Below are 12,248 nucleotides of genomic sequence, written 5' to 3' on the forward strand. Positions count from 1 at the left end.
TCTGTAGGGGCCTCACTGCTTTTACCTCCAAGGTATGCACACCTTTGCTCCAGGTTCCCAAAATAAAGGAGTGGTGGAAGTCCATAAAGCACACTTTGATGAGACATAACTTTTACAAAGATCTCCTTTGTGTTTGAGCCTCAGGTAGAAAGTCATCAGCGACAAATCCCGGACAAGTGCTGACAATGTGATTTTGTAGAGGAGTAAGAGCTGGGTTCCACCAAATAAAGGGGTCTTAGGAATACCAACCCAAGGCATCTTTAGAAATGGTATAGGATGGATTTAAATGCCACTGACTACAAAGAACAGTAAGAAACTAAATCCGTGCAGGGTGATGAGGACTTCTGGATCTTTGATCTGAATTGGTCCTCTTGGAAATGTGTTGATTAGTGATGAGCGAATATACTCGTTACTCGAGATTTCTCAAGCATTCTCAGGGGTCCTCAGAGTATTTTTTAGTGCTTGAAGATTTAGTTTTTCTTGCTGCAACTGAATTATTTACATCTGTTAACCAGTATAAGTACATGTGGGGATACCCTAGCAACCAGGTAACCCCCACATGTACTCAGGCTGGCTAACACGTAAATCATTCAGCTGCAGCAAGAAAAACTAAATCTCTGAGCACTAACAAATACTCGGAGAACCCCGAGCATACTCGAGAAATCTTGTGTAACGAGTATATTCGCTCATCACTAGTGTTGATATAATTTTTAAACTGATCTACATCCTCTATAAGATTATACTACATCCTTTCATAGTCCTCAAATAAATACCAGTCCTTTATGCCCAGGCTAAAAAAAAATCCAAAAAAACATTAGAACTAAAAAGCTGCAATCATAGATTCAACCAATTGATTTCTTCTTGTTGAGTCCAGTGGAGAATGAAATCTGTGTTGAACTGGATTCATCTAGCCCGAATGAGGACTTTCTTCTGTTGGTTCCTCTACATAGAAGTGCTCTGTAAACCTCTATGGCTTTTTGTCTAAAGTGATTGCCAACCATGATGTACAAGATCGGATTGATACAGCTGTTACTGAAGCCGATATATGTAGAGATTTGGTTCAAAATATGATTCACCGATTCCACATTACATGAGGAAAAGACTTTGAAACGTTCCAATGTGTTAATAAAAGCGGAAATATGGAATGGGAGCCAGCACACTACGAAAACCAAGAGCACAGATAATACCAGCCAAGTGGCTTTTTTCTCTTTGTTGACTTCCTTGAACTGTTGCATTGCATTGTTCCTCAAGACACAAATAATTTGAAATGTACAGAAGGCGATGACAAACAATGGCACCAAGAAGCCAAGGATATTCAGAATCATATTTGTGGCAATTTCCCAGTCTTCAAATGGTGGTACTGTTAAACAGGCTGTGGTATTAAGGGGTTCATAGAACTGCACTCTTCGGTAGACCACAGAGGGCAAGCTTAACACAAATGCAAACATCCAGATGATGGCACAGTTCACTTTGGCCCACCATGGTCGTCTCATCCGACCAACAGACATGGTCTTCACCAGAGCCAGATATCGGTCAATACTGACCATCATTAAGAAGTAGATGCTGCTATAGAGGTTGAGTTGAATCAAGCCGTTGACGGCCACACACATGAAACTTCCAAATGGCCAATAGAACCTATTGGAGATATATATAGCCCAGAAGGGTATGCCACTGACAAAAATCAGATCGGCAGCAGCCATATTGCCCAGGTAGATTTCCGCCACTGTACAGCGACTCTTATGAAGGATAAAAACTGAGATGGCAAACAAGTTTTCTATGAAGCCCAGAACGAAGATGAACCACATATAGATGGGCTGATAGGTGAAGAGCCACTCAAATTGTGCAACATCTATGCAGTTATTTCCTGGGGGTGCCTTGATATTAGCCGACACGGTCACATTAGGTTGTTCGATCATCATCTTGGGTTCTGTACACTTGGATTCCTGTTGGAAACACAAAGAAATCTTTTTTTTTAATTGTTTTGACCAATATGTTCATCAGTATAAAGCCAGCAATGCAACATCAAAGTGTATGTATGATATGAAAATTTGGAGAAACCCAAAAAGAGCCACGTACATTAGGTGGAAAGAATATAGATTGATTGGGTGTTCTGCTGCAAATCAGTATGCCTGTACTCTTACACCATGGAGAAATGCTAGTGCCACAATATTTATGCAGGTTACTGATAGTGAAATGTCACCAAATTTCAGAGACAGCCACAAGTTGGAGACCACCATAATGGATTTTGAACTTTCCACTTCCAGCACAGGATGATCGGCTTTTTGTGACCTGTTGCAGCTCAACTCTTCACTAAGTCTCTAAAGGTTGACCAAAGTGCCCAATACTAGTAAAGTTCCGTCTAAACCTCTACAGAGTCACCGGACCATCTGAGGGGGATCAATGCAACCATCCATCACATACATTGGCCAATAGAAATCCAACAAGGATATGAGTCGCCCGCCAGGGCCGTGGGGTGGGGTCTTGCGTTCACAGGGGGATGTCACGGTGGCTGTGACCCTGGGCGCCCATGTAAAAGGGAAAGGTCTTTAAAGGTAATAAAGTTTATGTTTGTGACGCCACCTGTGGTCAGTAGGGACTAATGCTGCTTTAAGGGGTTCTCTGGGGTGATGTTATGGCAGCTAGATGGTATACCTTCTCACAAGTGAAGTATATCCCCAGGGCTCCCGGGGTGTAGATGGTAGATCGTGAATGGTGCAGTAAAGAATGAGGACACAGGTTTGCAGTCTCTTTACCTGGTTTACTGAAGACTTCAGCAACCACAGTCCAGAGCAGCAGATCGCAGGGCAGGCAGGGTCCGGCCGGCTTGGAGGTAAGTTAGGAGTCCCCTAATCCAGGTGGAAATCCAAGCCTTCCTCTAGCGGTGTTGTAGTCACTTGCTGCCTATGGCTTCAGATATGGTCCTCACAGATGTGTTCTCTCTCTCTCTCTCTGTCCCCCGTATAGGATAAGACATAACCCGTATGACTGGCGATTTGAATCTGCCCTAGCATGCCCCAGGCTCTATAGGTGTCACCGTGTCTCCTGGGTTTTAGGGCGGACAGGTAACTTGGAGTTCAGCTGTCCTGACGGTCTCTGATGTAAGTCGTAGAGGTCCTTACAACCTCAGTGTTCTGGCTACCGGTCTCTGCACCTCAGAAGGAAGCAGCCTGCTCGTGGCTGGTCTCCCACTGGTGTTCCTCTCCTGTGCTTTGCTCTCCTGCACGCTCACTGCAACCTATTCGGCTTTCTGTATGTCTCTTTCCAGGAGATGCAGCACTGTGGCTACACAGCTCCGTAAACCCTCTTCTGCCTCAGCCTGCTCCAGTCTGTTTCCTGGCAAGAACTGACTGACTTTCCCTACAGACTACCATATATATTTGGTGAGTCACCTAGTAAATAGGATCAAAAGCTACCCTAGTGGCTTGGAGGGTGAATGTGTTGCATGCTTGTGTTTACCTGGTTACAGTTATCCCTTCATGCCTCCAAACGTAACATCACTCTCCCCATGAGGAAAGCAATTCTACTGTGACAACCAGGACCCTGGGGCGCCACAGATACAGTGACCAAAAGGGTTTCTACAGTCTTTATCCATGGCCAAGGGTCCCGATTCCAAATATTTGGCGTATTATTCATCTCCCTAAAAACTGAACCAGAAAGGAATTTGGGAGAGTGGGCATAAATATTCACCTAGACCACAAGGAGCATTATATGCTGCTTAGATCCGATTTCACTTCCCCTCCCCCACTCACAAGTGACTGAGGTTCAGAGTTCATTGCTGTGTTGGGTGGGTCTCTAAGCCAAAGCACTGGGATCCCATGATCTCCAGGCCTTTGCTGTAAATACTGAAGATGAATGTGGAGATGTGTGGGCGAAAATTAAACATTCCCATGATGCACTGCTGCTCGGCCTCATTAACCAAAGTTTAGTGGCGTGGAAATTTTAATTTGAGCCAAGCAGGTGGAGGCAGCTCGAGAAATCCTGCAGAGACTGGTACCCACCATGGCATGGTGGGAAATGCAGAACGTGTATTGACCTAAGGAAGAGGAATAATAATCTTACCATTAGGATAAGATTGTTACCGTCATGCATCGGAGGTCAGACCATTGTGAAATGTGTCCACAGACCGGGCACAACCTGTTCTCTCTCTGCTCAGGTCCCATGGTCATTAATTATATTAGTTGACATTCGATTTAATTGCTGCTGTTATCTACTATTGAAAGGAGAATCTGAAGGAGGGGTCCCGGACTGGAAAAACATGGCTTTAAAAAAACAAAAAAAAACAAAATCAGCCCCACTCTATAGTAAGCCAGTATATCGGACACAAGCCATAGACAGGGCATGGTGCTGTTTGTACAAGAAAGTGGTTGAGATTTTATAATCCTGACTGTTTCTTTTAATTTTGGGGAAGAAAACGTAAGGCTATATTCGATTTTGATGCTGCGGGTCCGCAGCAGTTTCCATAGCGTTTACAGTAACATGTAAACCCTATGGAAACCGCAAACCGCTGTGCACATGCTGCGGGAAAAACCGCGCGGGAACGCAGCAGTTTACAACCCGCAGCATGTCACTTCTTTGTGCAGAATCGCTGCGATTCTGCACCCATAGGAATACATTGAACCGCTTACTTCCCGCATGGGGCTGTGCCCACGTTGCGGGAAGTAAGCGGATAATGTGCGGGTGGTACCCAGGGTGGAGGAGAGGAGACTCTCCTCCAGGCCCTGGGAACCATATTTGGGGTTAAAAAATAAAAAATCTGGTTATACTCACCCTCTGATGTCCGGAGCTCCTGGGCGCTGCACGCGGCCGTCCGGTCAGAGTTGCTGTGCGACCAGGACCTGCGGTGACGTCGCGGTCACATGACCGTGACGTCACGAAGGGTCCTTCTCCCACAGCATCTTTGGAACCGGACCGCCGGGTGCAGCGCCCAGGAGATCCGGACATCAGAGGGTGAGTATAACCAATTTTTATTATTTTTAACATTACTATTGATGCTGCATATTGCTGCATATGCAGCATCAATAGTATAGGCGGAAACCCGCAGCGGAAAACGCGGAACAAACCGCGATAAATCTGCAGGGAGAACCGCAGTTGTTTTGCCCTGCAGATTTATCAAAATCGCTGCGGGAGAACCCGCAGGGACCCGACGCAAGGTGTGCACATAGCCTTATTGTTGTCCTTGACCAACCCCTCCCCAAAAAACAACCCCATCAGCAATCAGCCGTCAACTGGAAACACCCAAGAAGCCACACACACACCCTGCCCATACTGGTAAGAATAGGAGCACAGTGGATGGCTGGCATTGTAACAGGAGCATGGTAGCTGGCCAGTACTGAGATTGGGGAGTATGGTGGCCACCAGGTAACGATTTATGGTGCAGCTTGGCAAAAATAATAACTAGTACAGGTGCTCCGTGGTTGATGGATACTAGTATAGGGGCACTGTGGCTGAAAAATACTAGAATAGGGGTACTGTGGCTGGCGGATACTGGTATAGGGCTCACTGTGGTTGGCGGATACTGGTATAAGGGTACGGTGGTTGGCGGATACTGGTGTAGGGGGCATAGTTTCTAAATGATGCTAATATGGGCACGTGACTTGCCACCAGAGGCTGGCTGGGCCAGAGGGGGGGACACCCGGGCAGATCGCTCTGCAGCTGTTCAGGGCTGCCCTATCCATCTGCAGCTTCAGCATCTGCTGGGCGGCTCTGTACCTTTACATTTTACTGCCTGGCAGCATCAGACGTGCCAATGCAGCACCTCTGTATGGAGACATCCTGTCACAGAGTCAGGCTCGGACTGGCCCACAGGATAACATGGAAATCCCCCGGTGGACCCCTGTGTAGATCTGGGCCCCCAACCCCATGGTATAGGCAGTACTTGGTATAATGCACTTGATTCACTCTGTACAGACAAAGTACCCAGTTTATTATTATACAGAGATATAGGTAAGTTTGTGAACGAAGGTAGAATAATATTTGCATGCAGGTCAAAAATGCCCCCCCTCCCAAAGTCAATGTTACTGGTGGGCCCTTGTTACCCCAGAACGACACTGCCCTGAGTAGCTGCTTGAAACGGATTACTGTCTTCTCTGCAGTCCAGGACTGTGTATATTATGGAGGGGCTAGGGGGTCTACTGCAACATATATTATGGGGGAGTATGAAGTATGCATAAATGTACATTTTTGTTGGTCTGCAACAATGTTTATTATGAGGGGCTGTGGGGGTTTCCAGCAATGCATGATATGAGGTTCTCGGGTTTCTGCAGCAATGTTTATTATGAGGGGCTGGGGGTCTGCTACCCTTTGTACACTGTGTGTATGAGGCGGAGGGTGTCGCGCTGTCTACTATTAGGAGCAGGGGAAATATTACCCTGTGTACTGCGTGTTGCGTTTTATACTTTGGGGAGCTAGTGGGTGTTATTAAAGGGGAGTCTGCAGCAATGTGTATTAATAGGGGTTGGTGGGGTCTGCAGCAATACATATTATGTGGGAGTCAGCAGCAATGTATATTATAAGGGGTCTGCAGCAATGTATATTTTGAGGGGCTGGGGGGTCTACAACAATGTATATTATGAAGGGCTGGGGGTTCTGCAGCAATGTATAATAAGAGGCGCTGGGGGAGTCTACAGTAATGTATATTATGAGGGGCTGGGGGTCTGCTACCCTTTGTACACTGTGTATATGAGGCGGAGTGGTGTCGCACTGTCTACTGTTAGGAGCAGGGGACATATTACCCTGTGTACTGTGTGTTGCATTGGATACTTTGGGGTGCTAGTGGGTGTTATTAAAGGGGAGTCTGCAACAATGTGTATTATTAAGGGTTGGTGAGGTCTGCAGCATTGCATATTATGTGGAGGTCTGCAGCAATGTAATATAATGTGGGGCTGGGATCTGTGAACATGTACAATATGAGTGACTGGGGGGGTCTGCAGCAATGTATGATAAGAGGGGCTGGGGGTCTGCAGTAATATATACAGTATTATAAGTGTCTGGGGGTCTGCTGCAATGTATATTATATGGGGCTGGAGTCTGCAGCCATGTAAAAATTATGAGGTACTGGGGGGTCTGCGGCCATGTATATTATGGGGGTCTGAGACAAAGTCAATTATGAGTGGCTGGGGTCTGCTACACTTTATACCCTGTGTGTATGGGGGATAGGGGTGTTGCACTGTCTTCTGTTCTGTGCAGGGGACAGATTGCCCTGTGTACTGCATGTTGCATTGGATACTTTGGGGTGCTGGTGGGTGTTATACTATGAGGGGTATGGGGATCACTTCATCATTGTATACCTACCCTGGGCTGCTGTGATCGTTGATGGGCTGGGGGTGTTACAGTATATAAGATGTGTGAGGAGCGTGGTGTATTGTCTCTGAATGATTTAAAACCGTGGAGCTGGCTAAAGGGATTATCCCTGATTATTTATTTCTTCTATGGATCTAAGTACAAATGGGTACCTGCCTTTTATCACTGAGGCCCACAGTTGAAAAAAATTGTCGCTACCTACCTGCCTGTTGTGCCCGGCGCTGATCTCTGCCGGCACAGAAGAGTCACAAATCCCTCCTGCCGGCAATTTTGCTGATTACGCTGACGTCACGTTGACAGAGCAGCGGCTACTCTTCCGCTCTGCTCTGTTGATGGGGTGTCACTGAAGATGTCATGCTGATTGACAGTTGGCTCACTGCTGCCTGAGGGAAGCAGACTGTCAATTAGCATGACACCGACAGTCACACCTCATCGACAGAGCAGCCTGGGAGATGGAGAGCGGTCTGTTATGAAGGCAATTCAGTACCACAATGGACATAGAGGTCAGAGCACATACAGTGATCTGACAATAACCCAATAACATAGAACGAGCTCTGAGACGTGGGAACTCTGTTGACCGCAATCCCTGATCCTCTCCAACAACACTAGAGGCAGCCGTGGATTGCGCCTAACGCTCCCTATGCAACTCGGCACAGCCTGAGAAACTAGCTAGCCTGAAGATAGAAAATAAGCCTACCTTGCCTCAGAGAAATACCCCCAAAGGAAAAGGCAGCCCCCCACATATAATGACTGTGAGTTAAGATGAAAAGACAAACGTAGAGATGAAATAGATTTAGCAAAGTGAGGCCCGACTTTCTGAACAGAGCGAGGATAGGAAAGGTAACTTTGCGGTCAACACAAAACCCTAAAAAACCACGCAAAGGGGGCAAAAAGACCCTCCGTACCGAACTAACGGCACGGAGGTACACCCTCTGCATCCCAGAGCTTCCAGCAAACAAATAGATAAGCTGGACAGAAATAACAGCAAACAAAATAGCAAAGGAAAACTTAGCTATGCAGAGCAGCAGGCCACAGGAATGATCCAGGAGGAAACAAGTCCAACACTAGAACATTGACAGGAGGCCAGGATCAAAGCACTAGGTGGAGTTAAGTAGAGCAGCACCTAACGACCTCACCACATCACCTGAGGGAGGAAACTCAGAAGCCGCAGTACCACTTTCCTCCACCAACGGAAGCTCACAGAGAGAATCAGCCGAAGTACCACTTGTGACCACAGGAGGGAGCTCTGCCACAGAATTCACAACAGTACCCCCCCTTGAGGAGGGGTCACCGAACCCTCACCAGAGCCCCCAGGCCGACCAGGATGAGCCACATGAAAGGCACGAACAAGATCGGGAGCATGGACATCAGAGGCAAAGACCCAGGAATTATCTTCCTGAGCATAACCCTTCCACTTAACCAGATACTGGAGTTTCCGTCTTGAAACACGAGAATCCAAAATCTTCTCCACAATATACTCCAACTCCCCCTCCACCAAAACCGGGGCAGGAGGGTCAACAGATGGAACCATAGGTGCCACGTATCTCCGCAACAATGACCTATGGAATACGTTATGTATGGAAAAAGAATCTGGAAGGGTCAGACGAAAAGACACAGGATTAAGAACCTCAGAAATCCTATACGGACCAATGAAACGAGGTTTAAACTTAGGAGAGGAAACCTTCATAGGAATATGACGAGAAGATAACCAAACCAGATCCCCAACACGAAGTCGGGGACCCACACAGTGTCTGCGATTAGCGAAACGTTGAGCCTTCTTCTGGGACAAGGTCAAATTGTCCACTACATGAGTCCAAATCTGCTGCAACCTGTCCACCACAGTATCCACACCAGGACAGTCCGAAGACTCAACCTGTCCTGAAGAGAAACGAGGATGGAACCCAGAGTTGCAAAAAAATGGCGAAACCAAGGTAGCCGAGCTGGCCCGATTATTAAGGGCGAACTCAGCCAAAGGCAAAAAGGACACCCAATCATCCTGATCAGCAGAAACAAAGCATCTCAGATATGTTTCCAAGGTCTGATTGGTTTGTTCCGTCTGGCCATTAGTCTGAGGATGGAAAGCCGAGGAAAAAGACAAGTCAATGCCCATCCTACCACAAAAGGCTCGCCAAAACCTCGAAACAAACTGGGAACCTCTGTCAGAAACGATATTCTCTGGAATGCCATGTAAATGAACCACATGCTGGAAGAACAATGGCACCAAATCAGAGGAGGAAGGCAATTTAGACAAGGGTACCAAATGGACCATCTTAGAAAAGCGATCACAGACCACCCAAATGACTGACATCTTTTGAGAAACGGGAAGATCTGAAATAAAATCCATAGAGATATGTGTCCAAGGCCTCTTCGGGACCGGCAAGGGCAAAAGCAACCCACTGGCACGAGAACAGCAGGGCTTAGCCCGAGCACAAATCCCACAGGACTGCACAAAAGTACGCACATCCCGCGACAGAGATGGCCACCAAAAGGATCTAGCCACTAACTCTCTGGTACCAAAGATTCCAGGATGACCAGCCAACACCGAACAATGAACCTCAGAGATAACTTTATTCATCCACCTATCAGGGACAAACAGTTTCTCCGCTGGACAACGATCAGGTTTATTAGCCTGAAATTTTTGCAGCACCTGCCGCAAATCAGGGGAGATGGCAGACACAATTACTCCTTCCTTGAGGATACCCGCCGGCTCAGACAAACCCGGAGAGTCGTGCACAAAACTCCTAGACAGAGCATCCGCCTTCACATTTTTACAGCCCGGAAGGTACGAAATCACAAAGTCAAAACGGGCAAAAAACAGCGACCAACGAGCCTGTCTAGGATTCAACCGCTTGGCAGACTCGAGATAAGTCAAGTTCTTATGATCAGTCAATACCACCACGCGATGCTTAGCTCCTTCAAGCCAATGACGCCACTCCTCGAATGCCCACTTCATGGTCAGCAACTCTCGGTTGCCCACATCATAATTTCGCTCAGCAGGCGAAAACTTCCTGGAAAAGAAGGCGCATGGTTTCATCACTGAGCAATCAGAACCTCTCTGCGACAAAACAGACCCTGCTCCAATCTCAGAAGCATCAACCTCGACCTGGAACGGAAGCGGAACATCTGGCTGACACAACACAGGGGCAGAAGAAAAACGACGCTTCAACTCCTGAAAAGCCTCCACAGCAGCAGAAGACCAATTGACCACATCAGCACCCTTCTTGGTCAAATCGGTCAATGGTTTAGCAATACTAGAAAAATTGCAGATGAAGCGACGATAAAAATTAGCAAAGCCCAGGAACTTTTGCAGACTTTTCAGAGATGTCGGCTGAGTCCAATCATGGATGGCTTGGACCTTAACAGGATCCATCTCGATAGTAGAAGGGGAAAAGATGAACTCCAAAAATGAAACCTTCTGCACACCAAAGAGACACTTTGATCCCTTCACAAACAAAGAATTAGCACGCAGGACCTGAAAAACCGTTCTGACCTGCTTCACATGAGACTCCCAATCATCCGAGAAGATCAAAATGTCATCCAAGTACACAATCAGGAATTTATCCAGGTACTCTCGGAAGATGTCATGCATAAAGGACTGAAACACTGATGGAGCATTGGCAAGTACGAATGGCATTACTAGATACTCAAAATGACCCTCGGGCGTATTAAATGCAGTTTTCCATTCATCGCCTCGCTTAATTCGCACAAGATTATACGCACCACGAAGATCTATCTTGGTGAACCAACTAGCCCCCTTAATCCGAGCAAACAAATCAGATAACAACGGCAAGGGGTACTGAAATTTAACCGTGATCTTATTTAGAAGGCGGTAATCTATACAAGGTCTCAGCGAACCATCCTTCTTGGCTACAAAAAAGAACCCTGCTCCTAATGGCGACGATGACGGGCGAATATGCCCCTTCTCCAGGGACTCCTTCTCATAACTGCGCATAGCGGCGTGCTCAGGCACAGATAAATTAAACAGTCGGCCTTTTGGGAATTTACTACCAGGAATCAAATTGATAGCACAATCACAATCCCTATGCGGAGGTAGGGTATCGGACTTGGGCTCATCAAATACATCCCGGTAATCAGACAAGAACTCTGGAACCTCAGAAGGGGTGGATGACGAAATTGACAGAAATGGAACATCACCATGTACCCCCTGACAACCCCAGCTGGACACCGACATGGATTTCCAATCTAACACTGGATTATGGACTTGTAGCCATGGCAACCCCAACACGACCACATCATGCAGATTATGCAACACCAGAAAGCGAATAACCTCCTGATGTGCAGGAGCCATGCACATGGTCAGCTGGGTCCAGTACTGAGGCTTATTCTTGGCCAAAGGCGTAGCATCAATTCCTCTCAATGGAATAGGACACTGCAAGGGCTCCAAGAAAAACCCACAACGCTTAGCATACTCCAAGTCCATCAAATTCAGGGCAGCGCCTGAATCCACAAATGCCATGACAGAATACGATGACAAAGAGCAGATCAAGGTAACGGACAGAAGAAATTTTGACTGTACCGTACCAATGGTGGCAGACCTAGCGAACCGCTTAGTGCGCTTAGGACAATCAGAGATAGCATGAGTGGAATCACCACAGTAGAAACACAGCCCATTCAGACGTCTGTGTTCTTGCCGTTCAACTCTGGTCAAAGTCCTATCGCACTGCATAGGCTCAGGTGATACCGCCAAATGGTGCACAGATTTACGCTCACGCAAGCGTCGACCGATCTGAATGGCCAAAGACATAGACTCATTCAGACCAGCAGGCATAGGAAATCCCACCATGACATCCTTAAGGGCTTCAGAGAGACCCTTTCTGAAAATCGCTGCGAGCGCACCTTCATTCCATTGCGTGAGTACGGACCACTTTCTAAATTTCTGTCAATATACCTCTATCTCATCCTGACCCTGACAAAGAGCCAGCAAATTT

At 47.0% G+C, this 12,248-nt stretch overlaps 1 protein-coding gene across 1 annotated transcript in view; it reads right to left on the bottom strand.

The window, feature by feature from the left end:
* Nucleotides 1-509: 509 nt before the first annotated feature.
* Nucleotides 510-12,248, bottom strand: part of LOC138646071 (B2 bradykinin receptor-like) — a 46,402-nt gene continuing 34,663 nt past the window's right edge. The window contains exon 2 of the mRNA XM_069735543.1: nt 510-1,943. Within this exon, the coding sequence (XP_069591644.1) occupies nt 843-1,919 (1,077 nt within the window). The 5' untranslated portion in view covers nt 1,920-1,943 and the 3' untranslated portion in view covers nt 510-842. The remainder of the gene's footprint in view (nt 1,944-12,248) is intronic.

Source organism: Ranitomeya imitator, chromosome 1 (assembly GCF_032444005.1).
Source record: "Ranitomeya imitator isolate aRanImi1 chromosome 1, aRanImi1.pri, whole genome shotgun sequence".
Lineage (NCBI taxonomy): Eukaryota > Metazoa > Chordata > Amphibia > Anura > Dendrobatidae > Ranitomeya > Ranitomeya imitator.